General features: G+C 37.2%; 1 protein-coding gene across 1 annotated transcript; it reads left to right on the forward strand.

Annotated features, from left to right (window-relative positions):
* Positions 1-2,924: 2,924 nt before the first annotated feature.
* Positions 2,925-24,635, forward strand: LOC118741472. The gene is made up of 2 exons (XM_036473463.1): positions 2,925-3,659; positions 21,281-24,635. The coding sequence occupies exon 2, from the start codon at positions 21,633-21,635 to the stop codon at positions 24,570-24,572; it is 2,940 nt and encodes a 979-aa protein (XP_036329356.1). The 5' UTR covers positions 2,925-3,659; positions 21,281-21,632; the 3' UTR covers positions 24,573-24,635.
* The last annotated feature ends 111 nt before the right edge of the window (positions 24,636-24,746 follow it).

The raw sequence follows: 24,746 nt of genomic DNA on the forward strand, positions 1-24,746 counted from the left end.
GACAGCACTTTGAATATTAAATACTACAAAGGGGGCCAAGAGAGTTCTGAGAGAACACTGTTGTTGGCAAGATTGCATTAAAAATACTAGTGACTTTTACTTTTGCATTTCTATGTGAGACTGCATTTTCAACAAATGCTTACATAACATAAACCAGTAATTTTTAAGCAAAAAACACAACCGACTTCAAGTCTCATATAAAAATTTAAGATTATCGTTAATCTCTTCATGATTCAATAATCGGATTTGAATCAAATTAGAATGGGACCACCTGTGAGGTAACATCTTTTCCTTAAAAAAGAATTATAGTAATCGGTTGACGTGGTCCAAAGTTATGTGGTAACATTCATAAAAAAAAATAACAATAAAAGAATATTCCGACGAATTGACGACCTTCTCCTTTTTGTGAAGTCGGTTAAAAACAAATACACCAGCAAGCTTTCAGCGTCAAATGATTTCAGGGTAAAATTGTCAAAGCTCCCAATAAACTTAAAGGAAATAATGAAATCACCAAAACAATTTCAGTCCTCACATTAAAGCTAAAGGGGCATCATGATTCAATAATATAATAATAATATCATGATTTAATAATTATTATTGAATCATGAAGGGGCATAAAGTTGGCATTGTGTTTTCTTGTTTTCGTAGACATTTGAAGAGTAGGGGTGCCGTAAAATTTTTTAGCACCACAAGGGTGCCCCTTTGGTTTGGGAAGCACTGCTTTAATAGATAATACATCTCAATAATCAAGGAAGCAAGATAATTAAAACAAGTAAGAAAGTCTAAGTTCGGGCGGAGCCGAACATTAAATACCCGGCGCAAGTATTAAATATATGTTTTTCACCTTTCCGAAAGCTACCGCTACATGGTAAGCCGGGGTGTATCAATTTTGAGTAAATTAGCGTCCTTAAATTTCGAAATATTGAAATTTCAAGCATTTCTGAAATTTATTGTTATATGAAAAGCGGCCGTAATTTTAGTCCGATTTCAATAATTTTCAACGTTTTGCTTTTATGTGGCAAGCACAATAAAAATACCGAGTTTGGGACAAATTGGGAGAACGGTTACCGGGATACATATATGTATGTGATCATAAGTGGGCGGTGCCACGCCCATTTTCCAAAATTTTCTCATAAACGTATTTCTTGGTAAAGAGTTGTTGCAAGCGTCAATTTTGAATAAATTAGCTTTAATATTTACTGATTTATCGAAGATTTTGTATTTCTCTAAATTACCGTTATATGGGATGTGGGCGTGGTTATGGTCCGATTTTAACAAAATTTCAGCCATTTGGTATGCTGTACCAAGGCCAACAACTGTGCCAAGGTTGGAAGAAATTGGTGCGGCGGTTACCAAGATATACACATGTAACCATAAGTGGGCGTGGCTACGCCCATTTTTCAAAAACGCATAATCTTATTTCTCGTCTAAAAATTATTATAAATATCAATTTTGAGTGAATAATCTTCAGCGGTTACTAAAATATCGCAGTTTTCGTATTTCTGAAAATTACCGTTATATGGGAAGTGGGCGTGGTTACAGTCCGACTTCGCCCATTTTCAATACCAACCTACATTGGATTAATAGAAACCTACATATAAAATTTCGTTGAGATATCTCAATTTTTGCTCGAGTTATCGTGTACACGGACGGACGGACAGACGGACAGTCGGACGGACAGACAGACATGGCTTAATCGACTTCTCTATTCATTCTGAGCATTTATGTATACATTTGTCCGTATCTATGTCGATTCGTTTTGGCTGTTACAAACAACCGTTATGTGAACAAAATGAATTTACCCTTGTGCACAAGTGCGCTCGGGTATAAAAATACGCAAAATATGAAGTGATACATTTTGTGACCAGAGGTGTAGGATACCCCCGGATAAGTCCAAGTGGTTTGAAGTTACCGGCGAATCGTGGTTGTAGATAACATAAGATGTCCCAGTTTCTCATCGCACCAAGAAAATTTGAGCTTTCCACGTTCGGCAAAGGCAGTCCAAGTCAATGGCGTGCGACATCTGCGTTGCCTTAACACCGTTTGCCTTATTTTCACCACAGCTATTTGCAAATTTTCATAAAAACTTTACGATCTGATTTTGAAAGCTTTTGAAGCAAACAGTGTAACGAAGAGTTCACCATATTCGGCTCGGTGGTGGTGACGATGATAAACGATAAAATGAAAATATTCTACTAACAGAGTTGAGCGAGCACATTACACATTGCATATGGACATTCGCAGTTATATATGTATGTATGTATGTATATGTATGTTCCGATTTTGCAAGCTTTTTCTTGGCTTAAAGAGTTGCTGAGAATCCATGGGCAGCGTACCGGCAAGAGAAAATGACATGCGAAGAGGAAAATTGTTGCCACTTGTCAGAGTCGCCCAACAACCACAAACAAACACCAATGCACACGCACAGCACAACCCGATGAGCATTCATACATATCTACATATGTACATATGTATGTTTTGAATGTATTTATGTATGTATGTACATGCAACGAATGCTTGTAAATAAAAGTTTTGTGTGATAGCCCCGCAGGAAAGCTTCAGCAGTGCCAATTTAATATCTATTTGGTATCTACGTATTTAGTAAGCATTACTTACTTACTTATGCATGTAAATATTAACATGTATGTATGTATGTATGTATGTACGTACATCTTCGCAAAGTAACGATTGTGCAATGCCCGTGTTGAGTAGTGGAAATTTGTGTAGCCTACAATTAAAAAAAAACTCACTGCAATTAGGAGCCAGTAGATTTTCTTGCAGGGTACGTACATATGTATATAAGTATATATGTACATATACACATATGAATGTATGCACTTACCTTAGGTATGAGTTCCATCTGGTCGGTTGTTGATTGTTGCTTTTGTTTTCATTTTTACTGCCAAAAGCTATTGTGTCGACTTTGCGCTACTCTTCATGGCGATTGTGGATATGGCCGTTGGATGTGGCAGTGGTGTATTTTGGCACAACTTGAGAGACCAGACCGCCAGCGCAGCAAAAGCATAGCTAAGCATAGATAAAACCACCAATGGCGGGGGTGCGTTGAGGGTTTATATGTATATTTTTCACCTTCCTCATGCGAAGTCAGAGTATTGTGCATTTTCCAATTTTCTCGCCGCGTCAATCAAATGAATGCCGTGTCCGCTGTCGCAAGTAAATTCGGAATTTTGCACTTGTTCCAACTTGTCGCGTCGCCTCACCGCCTCCCGTCATACTGAAATCTGCATTTTAACTGGTATTTTGTGCAACGTACGTTTCAACACTATCTATCTATCGCCTTAGTGCGATGGCAATTCGATGTGTGGCTTCAAGTTGTGTTAATATCTGTAAGTTTCGCCAAAGGCTTCAGATAGTGCAGAAAATGCATTGTAAGTGAGCGCGCAGCAGAAGCGAGAAGTGCCACAGCTGTTGGACGGAAAAACGACTAGAAAGATGTGGAAAATTTGTGAAATATGTATATATGTATGTATAAAATTGAAGCCAACTAAAATCTGAAGGAAAAGTGAAAATGCAAGTGCAAATGAAATGTCAAATAGAAGAAACATAAAAGAAAACGTGAGAAGAGCTGAATAAACATTGCAAATTGTTATAAAAAAGGCCATTGAGTGCGGAAATTTGGCTGGAAAATCGAAACATATGTAAGATTTGTTCATATATATATATATATATGAATATGTATGTAACCTTTTACGTTAGATCATCGTCGTATTTATTCTGGCTTTATTCGTGCAGTTGGTTACGCTGGCAGTTGAGTGCGCGTTGGCACACCGTATTAAGTTCAAACAAAATCATTTTTAGATAAATAATATAAGTATGCTTTAGGAAATCTAGGACTGTTCAATTAGACGAATCACATAAAGAGTTAAGATACGGAATGTCATAGTGAGAGTGTCCGCAATTTGGGTGAAAATATAAGACGCCTCCACCCACCCACTTCTGGCTTATACATTTATATATATATATGTATATGCACATTGGGGTGCCCCAGAGCTTAAATTGCTTTCGTGAAACCGGCACACAGTGGTCGGAGAAGCCATGTTTACGCGAAAAAATGAGAAGGGCTTTTGATACGATTATGATAAAGCTGCAGGATCGTAGTACTGTTGTGATGCTAAATCCAAATATGCCATAAAATTTATAGTTTGACACTTGACAGCTGTCAAATCAATTGTTCATTTTTCTAAAAATAAGAAAATATTTTTTAATATAGTTTTAGACACGTCAGTCACGAATTTTTGCGTCAAATTAAAACCTTAAGGGCTGACAGTTGTCGAAGGGGCTGTCAATTTCTCTAGAAATAAGGAAAATTCCGCAAGAATTAAACATACCAGGTTTTAAGGCGCACTGAGGGTCAATTCCCGTTCTGCGTTATCGTAAAGTGAAGTGAAAAGTATATAAAATTAACACCGAAATAAATGCGGTGTAAAGGTGTTATTTTTATCACGCAACGATAACGCAGAACCGGAATTGACTCTCTGGTCTCGAGTTCTAGATCACGTTCAAACTTTTTCGGTTGACAACTGTCATATCAACTGCAATTTTAGTTTAGTAACACAAAATGAATGATTTATTATATTCGAGAGAACATATTTAAAATGGATTTACGATCAAATTATGAAATAATAGCAGTAATTATTAAATAATAACATTAACTATATTTGTAAATGGGGGACAAATGTAGACATCTGCTATACATATGTATGTTTAGCCCAAACCATTTGACCTAGGCCCCAATAGTTGTTTTTTTAAAGATTTTTTGTACTGTGGGCGTGGGTGAATCGGTAACAAAGTTCTATGGGGAAAGATGGTGAATAATATTTTTACTATGGTGAGACACTTTTGCCGCCAATCTATTGTGTGTAGGGATGGCAACGATTAATCATTTGATTAAATTAATCGATTATTTTTGTTTAATTCACGATTTAATTGTATCGTAGTTTTGTGTTTCATTAATCGATTAATTGTAAAATAATCGTAAAGTCTCTAGTTTCTAAAATTGCAAACAGCCGCAAGAATTGATCAAGTTCAGAGCATACAATGGTGTAAATAGTTGTGCATGTAAGCCCTTTGTAAAAGCTACTAATCCATTGTCATTGGGCATTGAAATTACAAAAATTAGTGCCATTTAAAAATTGCCAGGTGGAATTGAATACTGGGACGCATATTTTTTGATGCCCAATTTTTTCATTATCATTTTTGCCATTTAACGCCTAGCGGAAATCCGGCGGAAAATAAGTGTGGCCATATTACACACTCGAGCTGCACGAAGTGTTATATTTGAAAGTTGGCAAGAGATGCACTCTATTATGTATTATTTCATGTGAAATCATCATTTTCCATGTTTAAGAAGACACATAAAATCAGAAATTACTGCTATAATTGAAAGTTTCCATAAAAAAATTGTTAAGGCAGCTATCAACACATTACAGTGAGAACGTGCCACGATCGAATTCGTTGAATTAAAGGGATTCAACGGTTTGCTCTGCAGTTATTATTGAAAATACTTATCAGTTTTGAGTATGTTGGACACTTCTGAATAAGAATAGTTACATAGAAAAAAAACAAAAACGATTTAGTTGGAACAAATTGATCTTATTTTTGGGGCACCGAAATTGCATATGGAAACTGTGCATTTAGACATTATTTCGGTTTTCAACCGAAACTGTGCATATATGTATTATTTCGGTTTTTTTTCGTATGCATTATTTCGGTTTTTTTAATATGCATTATTTCGTATGCACAGTTTCCATATGCACAATTTCAGGGTGCCTTATTTTTGTGATACGGTCTAGTCTATATATAAATATATGCTTTTGTTTTTTTTTTATAAATCTGTACTGTAATGTAATGCATCTACAAGACACTGTCAGTATAGATATATGCAAACCGCTGTAGTGTAGTGGTTAGAAGTGCGCGCTACCATTCCGCAGGGCCTGGGTTTGAGCTCAGTTTTAGACCAACATCAAAAAACAGAGTAGGTCTTTCTAATAGCCGGCCCCCTTTGCAGGCAATGGCAAACCTACTTCAGCGTCGGCGTAAAACTGCATACATACATACATAGTTTTTCTTAAAATTCTCAAATAAACCATTTAAACGTTGATGTGACACAAATATAACTAGAATTTTTGGAAAAAACTTCAGAAAATTTGCATAGTATTCCAAACATTTCAGTATCTCCACTTAAAAATCGAAAAGGGTTACACCATACTAGATAGCCAAGGACCAGCCTCAGCCTCAGGTATGGTTAGTTCGCCCCTTAGATTGAAAGATCTTATGTCCCACGTCGCGATATCGTTGATATTACTCTAAATTTCAAATGGAAGCAAACGAACGAAAAAAAGTCTTGCAAAGTGGTTATTTTTCGTGCAAATAACTTTTACCAACTCCTTTGCGTGGATGTAAAACTGCAAAGTTTGGTGTCTTTGGAGCGAAGAAGTGCATCAGTTGAGATATAGTCTCGGTTTCCTGCAGGGAGGAAATGCATTCGTGTTTGTGGGCTGGAATGATGGAGTAAAATGTTGCTAGGTTCGTTGCTGTATTTATGGGTGTGTGGTGAAATTCTTTTGCAAAAATTTTAAGACTATGACTTTATATATATGTACGTACATATATATGCACATGTGTATGCACTATGGATGAATGTAGGTATGTATGTGTGTGAGGCAAAGTGGTTTACGGTGTCGTGAAACATGTTTAAGTTTGTTTTGCGACTTGCGCTCAGGAGAGACATCAGTATCTGATACGCTATTTTGAATGATGCCACCCTTTTCGACGCACCTTATGATATCTAATCACTATTATCTGGTGTCAACTCCAGAGACTTTCAAATGCAAAATAGTTCAGACTGCTTTATAGCAATGAAGCTCTGCGAGTCTTATTTTTAATCTCTGGGAATTTTTGAACTTAAAGCCTTCAACTACGGGTATTATTTTCTAAGTCTCGCAAAGCTCTTGTACGGATTGCACGGTAAAAACCGGTTTTCATATGGAAAGCTTTGCAAACCCTACTGATTAAGGTTCATTATATGTGACATTATATATGATTGATCCTTTGATTCTACTTGCGAGTCCCTTAATTAAAAACAAAAAAAATGCTCGCAAGGAGAAAGTCTTCGTAATGTACATGGGTACATAAATATGTATTTAAACTTGATGCTGCTGCTTCCACACAATTCGATTGGGGAAATGTTATAAAAGATCTGGCAACTCTTCACCTTTGGAATGCATTGTATTTGAGCATCAAACAGGTTTCGGTTTTGCTTTTCCCACATTTCGAGCAGACATTACTTGTTGTGGTACATACTTGAGCACACGCCGCCATACTTATGTACTACATATGTATGTATGTAGTCGATTCATATGTAAACAAGTGCACAACTGTTTTTTGAGGTTTTTTCATCTAAGCGAATGTAATATTGCAACAAAGCTAAAAACGCAGAACGCAGCGAGCTTAGGCGAACACAGCAAAAAGACGCAAGCAAGTAATGCTTTGCAAAACAACTACAACAACAAAGGAACATATGCGTTGTGTATCAGGGATGAAAAATGGAAATTTGGAATTTCAGATTGTATCGAATATCGTAAAATAAATGCACCTAAATGAGACAGATTGTACCTAAAAAAAAGTTACATCATTCGTATGTAGTTTTTTTTTTAATAATATTTTTTTAAATATGAATACAAATGGTGGATGTACTTTAAACTTGATTAGTTTTTTTTTTTTTTTTAACCGAGCTTGTATCTACATCCATCGGAGAAGCTTTTTTTGCCTAATTTTGACTACTGAAAAATATTGGCGAAATAGACGAAAAACACACTGCGAAATTTACTTTTTTCGAGCTTTTTCGAAAACAACAGGAAAAGTCTGCTTATTTATCCGATTCCCTTTAATAGCTGCAGCAAGTCTAGAAAAATTATGGGAATTGCCGTGAGTATATTCGAAATCAGTTTAAATATATTCCAGAAATCTAATAGCGAATCTGGGTCAACTACAGAAAATATGAAATTTTAATAAATCCTACATCCGGGACTGTATGGGCGTGTAAAATTAGAAAAAAAGTTAAAAATGTTAACATATGCGGGGAACTTTAGCTTTTATGGTTTCAATAAATTAAAAACTGCATTCCAACAATTGCAAGGGTAGAGCGTTTGTAGATTTCACACCGTCATTCGAGAGGGGAGTACATCGGTATAAGGCGCAATGGCGCAATGACGGTTTATGGACGGAAGAAATTAATCCCAATTTCGAATATAAAAAATATAACAAGAATTACGAATTTTAGGATAGCTAAGTAAAGTGTTGATTTTTTGTAGTGGCTGTTCTAAATGCAATGTAAAATGTTTAAGAGAATACATAATATGATATGATTTTGTTAATTGCTTTCTTTTGACCACTTTTTCCCATGCCGTCAAGTAAATAAAGGGAAAAAGAAAAAAAATAGGAATAAAAACTCATCTGATCAAAAGATGATTGTAGGTACCTAAAATCTAGTGATTGCACCTAATGTACCTTTGGTCAGCAAACGTCGGAAAAAGGTACAATTGTACCTATTTTTTCATCTCCGTGGTGTGTATGTAGAGCACAGCATGTCATTGCATTTGTTTTTTTTTTTATTTCACTTTTTCGTTGCACCGTGCTGCTAACAATTTTGGTTATAATTTTAATTTTTGCGTTTTGTTGTTGCAGTCATCGTTCGGTTGGAGGTTTTATCTCAGAGTCCTCATTGTGCTGTAGATTGCAGTCTGCTTATTTATACTGCTGTTGCTGTAGCATTTATAACGGTAGTTGTTTGACTACTTGCCGATGTCATAAATGCATACATATGTATGTAGGTACACACACGCATACATGTACATATGTATGCCTGCGAGTAAGTATGCAGGTTTGTAACGGTTTGTAACAGGACAGTGGCTAAGTTCTTTTGTGACTTTTTTTTTGTTAGCGATCCAAAGCAAATTTGCTTCGTTGTTCAATAGGACTTGCACTATTTGCAAATTTTAAGTGCATACATATCTACATACGCACATATGTACATACATACATACAACGTACACAGACATTACATGTTTGAACTGATTTTCATTTGAAATCCAATTTTGTGCGAATGTACGCACATAGATTAAGGGCCAGTTTTTCAAAGGTCTGGTTAGCACGACCTCGCAGTTAAACATCGTTATCGACGTTATTGACTCCCTGTTATCGAAAACGTCGATAATGATGTCTAACCGGCAAGTAGTGATAGCCAGACATTGAACAACCGGCCCTTAGTGAGCTATAATTAACTGACATTAGGGTGATGCGTTACTGTGATAACAACCGAGATCCGTTGGGTAAGTACTAAAACGAAGAATTTGAGGTCAATGAAATTTGAAACAAAAAACAGGTCTCTTCGAGACAAAATCATCGATATATCCTACTTTAAAGAATGATAATAGATTGGCGCTTACACATATGTTAGTGTATGGCCGAGCTTCTCCTCCGATTTGTGGCGTGTGCCTTGATGTTGCCGCACAAAGGGGAGGGACCTACAGTCTTACGCCGACTCCGAACGGCGATTGCATTTTTATGAGAAGCTGTTTTTCATGGCAGAATAAAACTCGGAGGTTTGCCATTGCCTGCCGAGGGGCGACTGCTGTTAAGGAACAAAAAAAAATGTTCCTAATTTTATTTCTTTGTTGATTTGACTAGGGCTCAAGCCCAGGCCCTGCGAAGTGCTGGCGCGCACTGCTAACCACTACACGACAGCGGCCGTCAATCATACTTTAAAGTCCGACTGTAAATGCCAAAGATATAACAAAAAAATCTAAAAAGTGGGGTACGTTCGGCAAAAACATACATTTTTCCGAAAGCGAATTGCAATACTACGTCAGACTCAAGGGTGTACGGTGCATTTTTTTTCCGGGTCGATCTACGGTATGCATAAATACATACATACATACATATGTGAACTTTGAACTAATTGAATTTGACAGTGTCCGAAGCAAAAAAGCCATTTACATACATACATACATATGTTTGTGTATAGATGGGCCTAAGTAAGAAATTGCAACAGCTCAAATTAACTCCCTTACACAATTTTTGACGTCCGTCAGGCGTCAATAATGACATTTTCGAAATTGGCAAAAAGAAAAAAGAAATTGGCAAAAAGAAAAATGTTTGGGAGCGGGCAAGTTAGTTAGCTTTTTATATTTAACATTTGGTAGTAGATACTCTTTATCGTACAAAATCTACCTCAGAAATATGAACGTTAGTTAAGGTGCTCCATTCTCTTCTCTTTTGGTAAGCCATTTCTTACACTTACTATTTCTTTCATACTGGTTGCTCTCTCACAATAAATAAATAAATAAATAAACTTGCTGCAATGTCTTGCAAAAGTACTCTCAATTAACGCTATCGTACATACAAATGTACACGTACGTACACGTTCAGCTTTTACTCTGCATTCTGATAGCTTCCTCAAATAGCCGTGGGTGGCGCTGCTATAACTTCGTTGCATTTATTTATTCCTTTGTTTTGATTTTAAGTGATCTGTTTGTTACAAGGCCTCTTCGTCGAAAAGCCTAGTAAGTAGAGTCCGACCGATTAATCGGCATCGGCATCGGCATCGGCTAGTATCGGCACAAAATTGAGCATCGGCATCGGCATCGGCATCGGCGTTTTTTCGCCGATTCTTTGCCGATTCTTTGGAATTTCTTTTCAAATGTTCAGGTGAAGCGACAGCCAACTTTAAAAAACATTTGCAGACAGCTCACAAAAATTATTTTTATGGAGAACACTGCCAGCAAAAAAAATTGCCAAAAATTAACGGGATTTAATAGCAGCTTGAAACTTGCACTTCATTATAACTACTAGAATGAAATGGTCTACAAAACTGCATACCAAAATTCTGATTAAAAAGTTTGAAATTTTGGTGAAAATAAGCAGAATTTTTCTAATTTTTGTACAAAGTTTGAAATCTGAATTTATATGGCGTTTGTTGTATACCAGCTACACTTTTATAAAAAAAAAATAATAAACATTAAATAAAAATGACAAAATCGGTCAAAATATCGCAATTCTTTTATTTTGTGGACGACTATATGTATGTACATACGTACCTAGCATATAAGTTCTTATGCATTGAGTGCAAAAGAGTGTATTTTAGTACAAAACGAAATGAAATTTTATGTTCCTAAATATTTTTTGCTTAGCACCATATAAAAAAGTGTTTATGTATTGTACATAAATGTGATATATGTACATATATTTTTACACATCATAACGGGTGATTTTTTTGAGGTTAGGATTTTCATGCATTAGTATTTGACAGATCACGTGGGATTTCAGACATGGTGTCAAAGAGAAAGATGCTCAGTATGCTTTGAAATTTCATCATGAATAGACTTACTAACGAGCAACGCTTGCAAATCATTGAATTTTATTACCAAAATCAGTGTTCGGTTCGAAATGTGTTTCGCGCTTTACGTCCGATTTATGGTCTACATAATCGACCAAGTGAGCAAACAATTAATGCGATTGTGACCAAGTTTCGCACTCAGTTTACTTTATTGGACATTAAACCAACCACACGAATGCGTACAGTGCGTACAGAAGAGAATATTGCGTCTGTTTCTGAGAGTGTTGCTGAAGACCGTGAAATGTCGATTCGTCGCCGTTCGCAGCAATTGGGTTTGTGTTATTCGACCACATGGAAGATTTTACGCAAAGATCTTGGTGTAAAACCGTATAAAATACAGCTCGTGCAAGAACTGAAGCCGAACGATCTGCCACAACGTCGAATTTTCAGTGAATGGGCCCTAGAAAAGTTGGCAGAAAATCCGCTTTTTTATCGACAAATTTTGTTCAGCGATGAGGCTCATTTCTGGTTGAATGGCTTCGTAAATAAGCAAAATTGCCGCATTTGGAGTGAAGAGCAACCAGAAGCCGTTCAAGAACTGCCCATGCATCCCGAAAAATGCACTGTTTGGTGTGGTTTGTACGCTGGTGGAATCATTGGACCGTATTTTTTCAAAGATGCTGTTGGACGCAACGTTACGGTGAATGGCGATCGCTATCGTTCGATGCTAACAAACTTTTTGTTGCCAAAAATGGAAGAACTGAACTTGGTTGACATGTGGTTTCAACAAGATGGCGCTACATGCCACACAGCTCGCGATTCTATGGCCATTTTGAGGGAAAACTTCGGAGAACAATTCATCTCAAGAAATGGACCGGTAAGTTGGCCACCAAGATCATGCGATTTGACGCCTTTAGACTATTTTTTGTGGGGCTACGTCAAGTCTAAAGTCTACAGAAATAAGCCAGCAACTATTCCAGCTTTGGAAGACAACATTTCCGAAGAAATTCGGGCTATTCCGGCCGAAATGCTCGAAAAAGTTGCCCAAAATTGGACTTTCCGAATGGACCACCTAAGACGCAGCCGCGGTCAACATTTAAATGAAATTATCTTCAAAAAGTAAATGTCATGGACCAATCTAACGTTTCAAATAAAGAACCGATGAGATTTTGCAAATTTTATGCGTTTTTTTTAAAAAAAAAGTTATCAAGCTCTTAAAAAATCACCCGTTATGTATGGATGTACATACATGCGTATGTAATGTTGCATAACAAGCCAATTAATTCAATTATTTCTTTTCTTTTGTTTTTTTAACGCCGTGAAATGTACTGATTTTATGAATTAATACATTTATTTGTAATTTTTTATGGAATCGGCATCGGCATCGGTATCGGCCGATTCTTTCCCCATAAGCCGATTAATCGGCATCGGCATCGGTACCTGAAAAAAAATTGGAATCGGTCGGACTCTACTAGTAAGTTCTTGTGTGCATGTATGTATGTATGTTAATAAACATTGAAATCGAAAATGCACATAATCAGATGAACTTCGCCATCGATTTATATCTCATTGTGGCTGATAAATAAAAGCTTATATTTCAGTTTTGTCAAATTCTTGTCAACAGAGATGTTCGTTGTTGTTGTTATCACTCCTAATTTAGGAGTTCATGTGGAAATTGCTTACGTCATTATAGGGGGTGGGATGATTGCGTGAATATATTCGGTCAGTACATCAACTAGATATGTCTAGTAGTGGTAGTGGGATTATACCGTAAAAATAACTACATAGTTATGTCTATACCCTTATTTATATGGAGAACATTTTTTGGTAAGCTTATAATTCCGGAAACAGAGCTTATTTGGATGGATAGAGTTTTGCACGCTTATTTCAAATATGGTTTCGCCATTTTCATATCTCGTCTGGTTTGCAAGTTATAGATCTTTTTTTTTTGCGTAACTGTAGGGCTCTCGAACATTTTTCGCCGAGCACATTTTCATGACCAAATGAACCTGTCGAGGATACACACTTGCGAGTGTGAATAGTTTATTGCTGCGTTAGCACATTTTGTGGGTGCACATATTTAAGTTCAAACAAAATTATGCTCGAACTTTTGTAGCCGGTTCGACCGTGGCAACGACCGGAAAATGCTACTATAAATTTCGACGTGATCACGAAATTCTCCCTCAATTTCGAGTAATACTTGTTACCTTGTTTATACATACCTACGCAAGAACCGCATTAACAAGTTACACTTTTTCGTAAATGGTGGTTCATGCCCTTTCTAAATGGTGGTGGGAGCAACCACACCACCTCCCCCTCCGCCCATCACCCCTTTAACTATCGCACATATAGGAAATTACTTTAATGCTCGTATAAAATTAAAATAGGAGTACCGTTAACATTTTCATGATAAAATAGAACTAACGCTTTGACGACCATTACTGATCCGTTGAGAAATTCAAAGATATGACACCTGATTCGAGTTCAGCGATCCCATATTACTAAGAAAAAGTTTCGCCAAAAAATTTTTTGTGGAAAAATGTGGGACCTATGTACATATATGTCCCAAGGGTCGTCAATGGTAAAAATCTAAACAACGTTTTTTTTTTCGATTCCTATCCGACTTTCGATTGAAAAGAATTGTTTACGCGAGTGCTTATCGGAGAATCATCGATTATTATTGCACATTGATTTATATTATATACATTATCCTTGGAAATACGTTCTTAATTTTGTATGCGTAAACAACACACGTCACCAGCTGGTCAATTCGACGAAGAAAGGACTTCTAGGTTTAAAGGCGTATTTGGAAATTTGGAAATTATTTATTGTGACAATTCACCGACTGCTAGTGACTCGGCTTTATTGGGCAACATTTCCCATTTTCTCGGTGCCATCGAATTAATGAGTTGAAAGGAATTCGAAGAAATTCGCTTTCATTTTGTTATTGTTTGTATTGAACAGCCTCCCCGAGATGATCCGTCGTTCGATCGAATAAGGCCTTCCCAGAAGCGCTGAGTGAGACGAAGTGCGAGCCAATCGATAATATGGTAAAATTCATTGCCTGAAAAAAAAATTCACCCGAAAATTTGTGATCGAATTGTTTCGAAATTTACCACAAAAAATTATGTTCCAATGTATAAGCCAAAAAGTAAACAAATTTATTTTTTTTCCTAGTAAACCAACTCCTCTGAAAAATTCGAATATGTCATAAAGGTTGAGGACCAATGGGACATACATATATGTCCCTTGAGATTGGGGGATCTCAGGTGTGGTATAAGTGTGCTAAGGGCAAGGTTACCCGCAACTTCTCCAAAATTTCTGGATATGTAGCTCCACCTAATACAGAAATATTCCAACAGCGAAATAGGAGAAAAAAAAAGTTAAGTTTTTTTTGAATTTGGGGCGGCCTGGAGGACTCCACCCTTAAAAGTAAGGTAATGTCTGAAAGCTGCATTGATTATCTACTAAATAAGACCTTTTTGAATCGGTTCAACAGTTTTTCCAGAAAATATGTTTATTTAAAAGGGTCACCGCTGTCCCTTTGATCGTCAAAGGGCTAAACCAAATTAGTATGGGACCACTCTTAAGGTAGCACCTTTCCGAATTATCCAAAACGGTTCACGTACTCCAAAGTATTTTGAGAGCGTAGTACATAAAAAAAAAAAGTAATATTCCGGTGAATTGATAACCTTCTACTTTTTTTTTTAAGTCGATTAGATTAGGTTAGGCTATGCCGGCTGACCATAAGAGGGCTAACATAAACGAATATATCGTCCATAGCGTTGCCAGATGCGTTTACGACGTATGAATCAATGCTTTCACGCAATGTTAAAGAACACTGCCGTTCCTTTAGCGAATTTCACTTTGACACTTTGGTCCTTTGTCGATTGCTGCTTGTAGGCTTTGAAGCTTTTAGGATACCCACAAGAAAAAAAAAATATTACCGGTTCTCGAACGAAATGAAGGTTTTATAAATGTTAGCATTTGTATTTTTTGTTTGTGTTCTTATATTACATTATAATTATTTCAAAGGACACAAAGATAAAAAAAGGAAGCATCTAACTTGTTGCGCGAAAATTTCTCTAAATGAGAAAATGTTGATTAAAAAAATGAGCCAACTCAAAAGAGACTTGAGTTAATAACATATGTATATATGTATGTATGTTATTCCTGGGAGGTGAATTATACATACATACATACACACATATGTACATACATAAGGGCAGTGGAAAAGACTAAGAGAGAATGAATGGCATTGCGAGAGAGGGCCAGGAGAGGCTTGTATTTGCAATGGTGGAAAGCTGGAATATTGTTAGCTTACCATCCACTTAACTTTTTTTAGCAAACGTGGAAAAGCTCTTACTAACCCATTATACATACATACATATGTATATGTATATGTATTTCTACAGAGGTGTTAGTTGTTAGGGCCAAAAACTATGAAAGATGTTCGATGGAGAAATACATACTGTGGTGGACTAATATTCGGAAAATAATCCACGAAAAACTAACATGAACACACACGTGCCTGCGTGCGTTCATGAAGTGAACATATGCTATTTATTTATATATAATTGCGTAAATCATTTACGTGGCTTTTGATATTCAAACGTAAGTATGAGTACAAACGCATACACATACATATGTACATACATGTAGAAATCATATTATCTATATGGTTTATTACAACAACAATTTCCTAGATATGTATGCATATTAGGGTGTGCCACAAGTTGTCTGACTAAAAATCTTGTATTGCATATGATAAGAATTTGCTGCAACAGGATTAGGTGCGACTTTATTCCGAGGTACCGAGGAGAATTAATAAAACTATAACTTATTTAACAAACCTTCAGTAAGAATTTTTTTTTTTTTAGCTCACATTCGTTGGTTTTTGTGGCGAGTGAGAATTTTTGACAAAGCACCTGCCCAAAAAGCAGCATAATTTATACTCTAAAGTTCTAGAGCATTTCTTGGTAATCTGCATTGAAAGTTCACTGCTGCAAAGGCAAATCAAAAAAGTGCTGATCTAGTTTGAAGTCCTCAAGCAAAGCCAGTGATCTTCGTAAAACTTATAAATCAGCAGAGACTGCCTTCAAATGTTAGTGTTTGGCCGAGCTTCTCCTCCGACTAGTGGCGTGCCGCCTTGATGTTGTCACACAAATTGCAGGGACCTACAGTCTTACGCCGACTCCGAACGGCGATTGTATTTTTATGAGAAGCTGTTTTTTATGGCAGAAATACACTCGGTTGCTTGCCATTACCTGCGTAGGGGCGACCGCTATTAGAAAAAAAAAACCTTTTTTTATGCTGAGTTAAACCGGGTTTGAACCCAGGCCCTGCAGAATGGTAGCGCGCACTGCTAACGACTAAACCACAGCGGCCGCCAAATAGAATACCAAAATATACACGTATACAGAAAATGTAAGATGTAATGTGGATTGTACATTAGGGAGGTCAAGAATGCATGTGAAAAAGTTAGGTCGGAATTTGTGCGCTCACAAAGCGTTCAGAAGTTTTCCACTTCGTAGAAATGGTATAGAATTCTTGAAAATCAAAATTTTTCAATCGAAAAACTCTGTTTCTCTTCAGGAGATTCCCAATAATTAATAATACCCGATTATTTAATTAACCATTTTTTCATAGTTGTTGTTTTTTTTTCATATAAAATACACACATGCAACACTTTGAGCGTTTTGAGCGACCTGTAAATATTTTTTGATTTCAAAAACAAACAAAAAATTGGGGTATATTTTTTCGATATAGAAAAATTTTAGGGGATTAAATTCCGACTTTACTTATTTTGGACCACCCTAATATAAATACATGAACATAAATGTAAACTTTGACTAATAAATTAGTATCGCGCATTCATAGGGTATACAAAAATGGCATACAAAACATTAAATGACAGTTTGTTTCCACTTTCTTAAGTAGTCTAATTCAAATACTAATGAACAACGGTACTTCTTGGTTAGCAGATTGAAAACCACGTGTCGTATACGTAACATAAATTTGGTCATCATCTTCAGTAATACAAACCTGGCATGTTGCGAATATTTGCATTCGCATTCGTTATGCGAATGATTCGCATAAAATGACACGAATGATTTGCGAAAGCGAATATGTACATGGCGAGAGAGTTCACTCTAATATCTATCTCACCAGGGTGCGGACAATAACCGGCTTTTAGCTTCAGGCGCTTAACGGTTGAGTAGTATATCAAGCATCATCGAGGGACCTTCAACTAGGGATGGGTAAATTCGATATTCGAAGCTTCGATATTCGAATTTTAGCTCCGAAATGGCGAATTTTTGAAATCGAACTTTGTGTTGGTAAAATTCGGATAAAATCGAATTTTTCTAGAAAAAATCTAATTTCATATTTATTTCCAAAAAAATGAACTCTTCAACTTTCTTGTTTCTGACTAAATTTGCCATCACTGTGTGTGGCACTCCATTTGTCTTGGAGATGCAAGGAAAAAATACACGTTTTTTGATCTGATGCATCGAGACAAAAAATCTGTGCCAAGAAGGAACTGTTATTATTAAATTAAAAAAATAAAATTGTAAAATTACTTTTTTTTGTTGATTTTTTATTTTAGATTTGTAGAGGCTTTTACGTTTGTATTAGCACGAAGCTTTTGCCTGAGAAGACCCCTAGTAAAATTTTCTGGAGAGTAATTTTCTAGAGTACACCAGTCCCCTAACGACTTCCAAATTTGCTTTTTGCGGGATTTATTGAAGTAAGGATCAAACTTACCCTTTTAGGCGCGAGCTAATAGGTTAAAATGTTCTACGAAAATATTTCCCATGCAATTTTATTATATATTTTATTTTTATTTTTATTATTTTTTTGAAAACTACTTAGGCCGAGACATGAAAACTTTTTAATAGGCCATGAAATAAAAAGACGAGCTAACTTTCGCAAATCCACCGAGTGTTTTACTACTGGATGGGTGTACTTTCAGAAAATGTTAACAAAGTCCGGGCTGGTTTGGGCTGTCCTACAGTGTAATTCAGTGGCGTAGCCAGGGGGGCGCGCGGGATTTGGGGGGGATAGAGCCCCCCTTCGTCAGTGAAATTAAACTTTTTATTTTTGAATTAATAACACAATACTATTTTACCCTTCCGATTTATAATTTTTTTATTTCAGACTGCCCACAGTGTTGGGATACTTTTCGACTGTAAATTGTATCGAATTTTTAATTTACTCATATATTTTCTAAGTGCATGCATACATAGATTCCCTTCAAAACCAATGATTTGATGGTATTCACGGGAAAGTTTATGTAGGTACATTTACATATTTTACACTTTTAACATAAATGTCAGATATTTTAAGATACACTTCTTACCAAACAAATTTTTTTTAAGTTATTATGAATGGATAAAAGAGACATCTTCTTTGAATTCAGTACTAAAACTTGACATTTCAAGTGCTTATCAAAACTTTATACATGATACATACATAGATTCGCCATTTATCTTAAAATTGTATAATTTTTATTATTTGTTTATAAAATTGCAGTTTACACTTTAACAAAACCCATATAAATCCAAAGTTTAATCTTTGCGCAACATTAAAAAAAATCAACAAACTTTCGTAAAGCTTTTTAATTGGATTTCCTAGAAATACATATTTTGAGTAAGCAGTTTTGCAGCCCGATCAATACAAAAAAAAAACGCAAGTTTAAAATACATAGCTGCGACTTATCGTTGATTTTTAATATTTTTTTTTTTTTCTTTTGATGAAGGCGTTGCTCATTTTCTTCATTAAAAAATCGTCGAACACACTTAGATAATATGGAAGGAAATTACCGACATCGTCAAAAACATGCCATACATCAACTGTAAATCATAGCTATTTTAAATTTGTACTTTATTAGACTAAAATTGAATGAGGTAAAAAACTGCAAAATATTAAGAGATAAAATTGAAATAGAAAGTTCGAAATTTTTACGAAAACTTGTCGATTTTTTTTAATGTTGTTCAAAGATTAAACTTATTTTCATTTAGTGTTTGTTAAGGAATAAAATATATATTTTTATAAACAAATAATTCAAATTAAAATATAATAAAATAAATAGTCAAATCGAGTCAATATAATAATAATAGTATCGTAAAGTTATGATATTTAAGAACATCTCTTTCTTAATTAACGACGGCACTGTTTCTATACGAAGCTGATTTCAACATTTTCTTTTAATAAAATTTAGTATCGAAAATATTCTTTCAAAACTTGCCTAGGAATTTGATATAATAATGGTTCGTTCAAAACCTTTTTTCAAAACTTATAAAGGCATAAACGAGAAGGCGAAGACAAAAAGAGAATACAAAAATTTCCCGCAGTGAATTTTCAGATTTTTAAAACGGTATAGCAATTTAAATTTTTAAATTTAAATAAAGCATGAAGACCCCATGGAATAAACGAGTAGATAAAAAAATATATAAAGGTAAAACTGGCAGATTTAAGTTATCGATGGAAATTTTTTTTCATCTCCGAACTAGATTAAGAAGTTTCACTTCAAAAAATTTTTGGAAAATTCGACAAAATTCGAACTAAATCGAATTTGCACCACCAAATTTCGAATCGAATAATCGAATGGTTGGGCAATGTTCGAAATTCGGAAAAAATCGAATTTCAACCCCCCACTACCAATCCCTACCTTCAACAAGTACTGCTAAATGTCTTTTAAGCAGGGAACGGATTTTAGGACCTATAAAAAAGGCTAAATAAAATAACGAAATAGGCCGGAAAAGGAAAAATCAAATAACGAAATAGGCAGGAAAAGGCACCAGAAATATCAAAAAAGGCAAAACAAGGCACTAAAAATACGAAAACTGAAAAATAACACTGGTATAGAGGAAAAATGTTCAACGGACGCCATTATCCAATTCCTATATAGAATTGCTCGCTGAATCTGAAAATCGAGTTAATGTTTTATTCTATGGATAAGTTTTCGAGATATTTTCGGGTGTACATGGCGTATGATTAACATTTTTGCCCGCTTATTTTTCATACAAAAAATCTTTGCGCATTTTCATATGACCGCTTATTACTTCTTTATTTATGCGTCGATTTCCTTCATTATCTACTTGATTTTTTCTTTTGTAACAGATCAGCTCATCTCGTTGAAAATCCTCTCTATTGGTGGAAAACTAAATTAAAATACGACAAATTGATATATCTGGCCCGCAAATATTTTAGCGCTCCACCCGCCAGCGTTCCAAGTGAGCAATTAATTGTTCAGTGCAGCCGGCCTTATATACGAGCCTCTAAGAAATCGCCTCGCGGGAGAAACGGCAGCAAAATTACTTTTTTCGAAATATAAAACTTTGACTACTACATAGATTAAAACACTGTATAGGTTAGCATTCGTTCAATGTTCTAATAATTTACAAAATTTTTAAGTAATAAAAACGATGTCTTAAGTCTTTTTAATGTTATTCCTAACATTCGCATTCGCATTCGCATTCGTACATTCGCGAAAATATGACATTTGCAACATCCCTATTACAAACCGATGAATGTTAGGTTACGTATACGACACGAAGTTTTCAAACTACTAACTGCAAACCAAGGAGCAGAGCTGTCCAATAGCAGCGCTATTCAGTCAATCTGTTACTTACTTATATACAATTCGGTGTATGTAGACGACGCAAGACTACATACATACATGCAAGAGTACCTGAATACTTATTATAACAAATTTGAATACAATATTTACATAGGTACATATGTATATGTAGTACATATCGACCCCTAACCGCCCCAAAAACACGTAAGCGACATTTTTTTTTAACATTTTACTTTTTTATGCAGAAATACTCACTTACCCTTTTTGGCGGTTAGGATTCGATATTTTATTGTAATTATGCAATCAACTTTAATGGTAAAATGTTTATTTACTTTTTTCAGTTTTGATGCCGGCTAAATCTATGCATGCACGAACCTGCATACAACACCAAACTCTAATAAATATTGGTGAATTGGTCAACGCTCGCTAAGATTACTTTGGAGGGGAGCGCATACGAAAATAATGAGCAACAAAAAAATTGGCGCTGAAGTGAACATCTGGTAGAACGATAAAAAAAAGCCAACTGGCAAAGGGACGGAGTATAGGACTGGCTCATTATCAGCTGTTGTAAAGTGCGAGCACACACTTGTCCGACACCGACTGCGACTGCGACAATATCACGGCTGCTTACCGTTAACGTGAAGCGATTATTGCAAAATTCCAAATCGGCTGCTAACTTTTCACTTTTCTCGTATGGCAGCTGCAAGTGTGACTACCCACATTGCCGCCATTACTGCTTCGCCTCCAGCTGTTGTAGGAGTGTCAATGGATGGAGTAGTAGATGTAGCAAGTACGGCGGAATCAACAACAACTACCAATGTCAGTCGCAAGAGCATGCTGAATCAGGAATCTGCGGCCACTGCTATTACCACATTTCTCATCAGCAGCACTAACGCCGGACACGTGGATGAAGAAGATAGTTTCACGACATTGACTTCGGTTTCGCCTGGCTTCGTAGGGACCAGTTCCTCCGCGGCTTCTTCTGCTATGATGCCGGAGTTAGGAACACACACCCATTCTCGTAGGTTACCATTGCCACTTGTTGCAACGGTGACGGCATCTTCTAAATATGATGATAACTTGGAAATCGGTGGAGAGATGATTGCCAGCGCCACAATGGCGGCGGTTAGGCTTGTCGATAATAGTACACAGACTGACGCATTGAGTGACGAAGAACAGCTCTTGACAGCAGGCAACACTGAGCTGGGGACGGATGTATATGGGGAGAGTGAACATGCGTACCATGCGTTGGCAGCGCTGGCTTCAAATAATGACAGTGAAGACTATGGATTGATGGAATTTCACGAAGCGGACGAAAACAAGGAAATGGCTATAACAAACAGCGTAAAGGAGTTTGCTGACGAGGCGATCGGGAATGCAAATGAAAGTCAGTTGTTCTATGGAGAATTAAACGTTTTCGATATGAACCGCGATTGTAATGAATGTAATGAGTTTTCCAGATTCGTGGGCGATAAAAATTCCGCAAAATCAAATAGTCTAAGCCAGTGCGACAACTGTCTGCAGCAAACACTGAATGCGATAAATGATGGTGGTGGTCATGCAGATGAGCCATCGCCAGTAACTGGCAGCGCTCTGGCTAATGAACATTCAGTCAATCAAAACCAATCGTTCGAATCGCAAAGTAGTAATATTTTGGACGATTTAGAACCAGCTGATTGTACTTGCAATGCATCGAGCCATTTTGGTTGTGGTTGCGATGAAACAGCTGCCAATTGTACCTATCAGGAGCGCATTATCGACTATGATAATTTTCGAATTATCGAACATGTTATCGATTGTTCCCATGACAGCTACTGCAAGCACAGCAGAAAAATGCATTGCACAGGCTCTTGGGAGGGCGCTGACGAAGACAATGTGGTGGAAGAAAATAAAGAACTGAATTTCGCGTGCCGAGAGTTGGTGACATTTATCGGCGAGAGTTATCAGATAATGAAGGCACAAGAACAAACGGAAAACATAGCTGCAACGACACCCCACTCCCCGCTGGAATCAACTCGGCCCGTTAAAGATATTGCGGAAGAAGATACATATTGTGAGGAAAATATGAATATTGGCCATTTCATTGTTGGTCCACAAATCGAAAGTCCGTTCATGGCCGAGATTGTCGATGATAACAATAATAAAGGCCGCACCAAAGCCTCCCAAGCTCTGAGTGGATCGAGCGATACTATTCCATCGGGAGTTAACAAGTCAATATCAGCAACTATTACAGCTTCTTGTTCGGTTTCAAATCCAATGCAGTCCATTAAGAAAACAGAACACCGGTTACCCAAAAAAGAACTACCTATTGCAAAAGTACAGCTCCCAACACCATCCGTTACGTTGGCTTTGAAGGCGCTCAAATCGAAATTGACGCCACTAGCCCCATCGTTTCATCCGGCACGGAAAAAGCAGACAACCACCTCTTCCACAACTGCAGCTGCGTCCTCCCTGTTCGCTCATGAAAAGACAGCAATCTACTATCAACCACAGCCACCAAAGCAGCAGCAGCAGCATTATCTGCAACAGACCACCACTACCACTATGCTGCATAGGATGAGTCTCCATCACCATTCACAGGCGCAACAGGAACAGCAGCCACAGCCGCAGCCGCAGCAACACCAGCAGCCCCAAGTGTCTGCCATGGCTCAACAGAGTTACTCCAAAAATTCCTTTCAACAGCAGCCGCCGCAGCCACTGTTGCCAAATCTACAACCATCACACAACTTTGTGACGTCATCTATAGAGCATCAGCATAATTGCACACAGCATGCCAACTCATTGGGCGGTGTGCCACACATTCATTTGCATAGTGTTGTGCCAGGCTCAGCTGCACTAGCTAGCAGCGCATTGCACGTAGCGGTTGGCAACACACCGCAAGCACCGCATCCAAGCATCTATCCAGTGCAGGTGATTTCGCTGACTGCCGCAGCGGCCGAAACACCAAGCAAAGGCAGCAGCAACAGTACTGTTTCCAACGTACAACGGGAATCGAGCCCTGCTTCCACGGTTGTGGCTGCAGTGGGTGACAGCAGCGCCACCTGGCCATTTATGGATGCAGCTCCCGTGTTCATCGATGCCAGCGGTGAACTTCGAACTTTTTGCCCGACGCATGGTCCGCCGGCCCTCAATACTGGGGCAATTACGGCAGCGACCAATTCAAATGGGATGACATTCAATCAGTCGATAGCGATAAATGTCGCACATGGCAACATTTCTTCACAGCTGCCACATATGCAACACTACCAACAAACGATGCAGCGCCAGACACAAGCACAGGCACAGCCACAGCCGCAGCTGCCACCACAATCGCTAGCAACAACTTCTGGCGCAACGCCTGCTGCGATCATGGCTACCAATGCCATCCCAAGTGTATCATCGATCAATGCAACAAATCGAGCTTTTTTGCAGCAACATCAACAACAACAACAGACACCAATAAAAAGTCTTAATCAAACTCAAAATCAAAATCAAAGCCAAAACCATCTCCACCATCAGCAGCAGCACATTCAGCATAATCAGCTGCAGGCACACTATCATCAGCAGCAACAACATCAGCTGCAACAACAACAATTGGAGTCGGTCAGCGCACTGCAAATTTCTGGCAAAGCCAAACTTTATCGAGGTGAGTGAACGCTTTATTGTTTGCTTAGGCACTTCTATGTACTCTCCATACTCCATACATTGTCACGCATTTTCGGCATGAATAATTCCCTTACCCATACATACATATGTATGTGCATTAGGGTGGTCCATCAACAAAATCAAATTAACGATTTTTCAGTCTCACCCCCTTCGGTAGGTAAT

This window comes from Rhagoletis pomonella, unplaced genomic scaffold, assembly GCF_013731165.1.
Source record: "Rhagoletis pomonella isolate Grant_MI unplaced genomic scaffold, Rhpom_1.0 Rhpom_scaffold_00006, whole genome shotgun sequence".
NCBI classification, from domain to species: domain Eukaryota; kingdom Metazoa; phylum Arthropoda; class Insecta; order Diptera; family Tephritidae; genus Rhagoletis; species Rhagoletis pomonella.

Bases quoted from the DNA above. Each gene is read 5' to 3' on its own strand.
- LOC118741472 (XM_036473463.1), top strand. From the start codon at position 21,633: ATGGCAGCTGCAAGTGTGACTACCCACATTGCCGCCATTACTGCTTCG.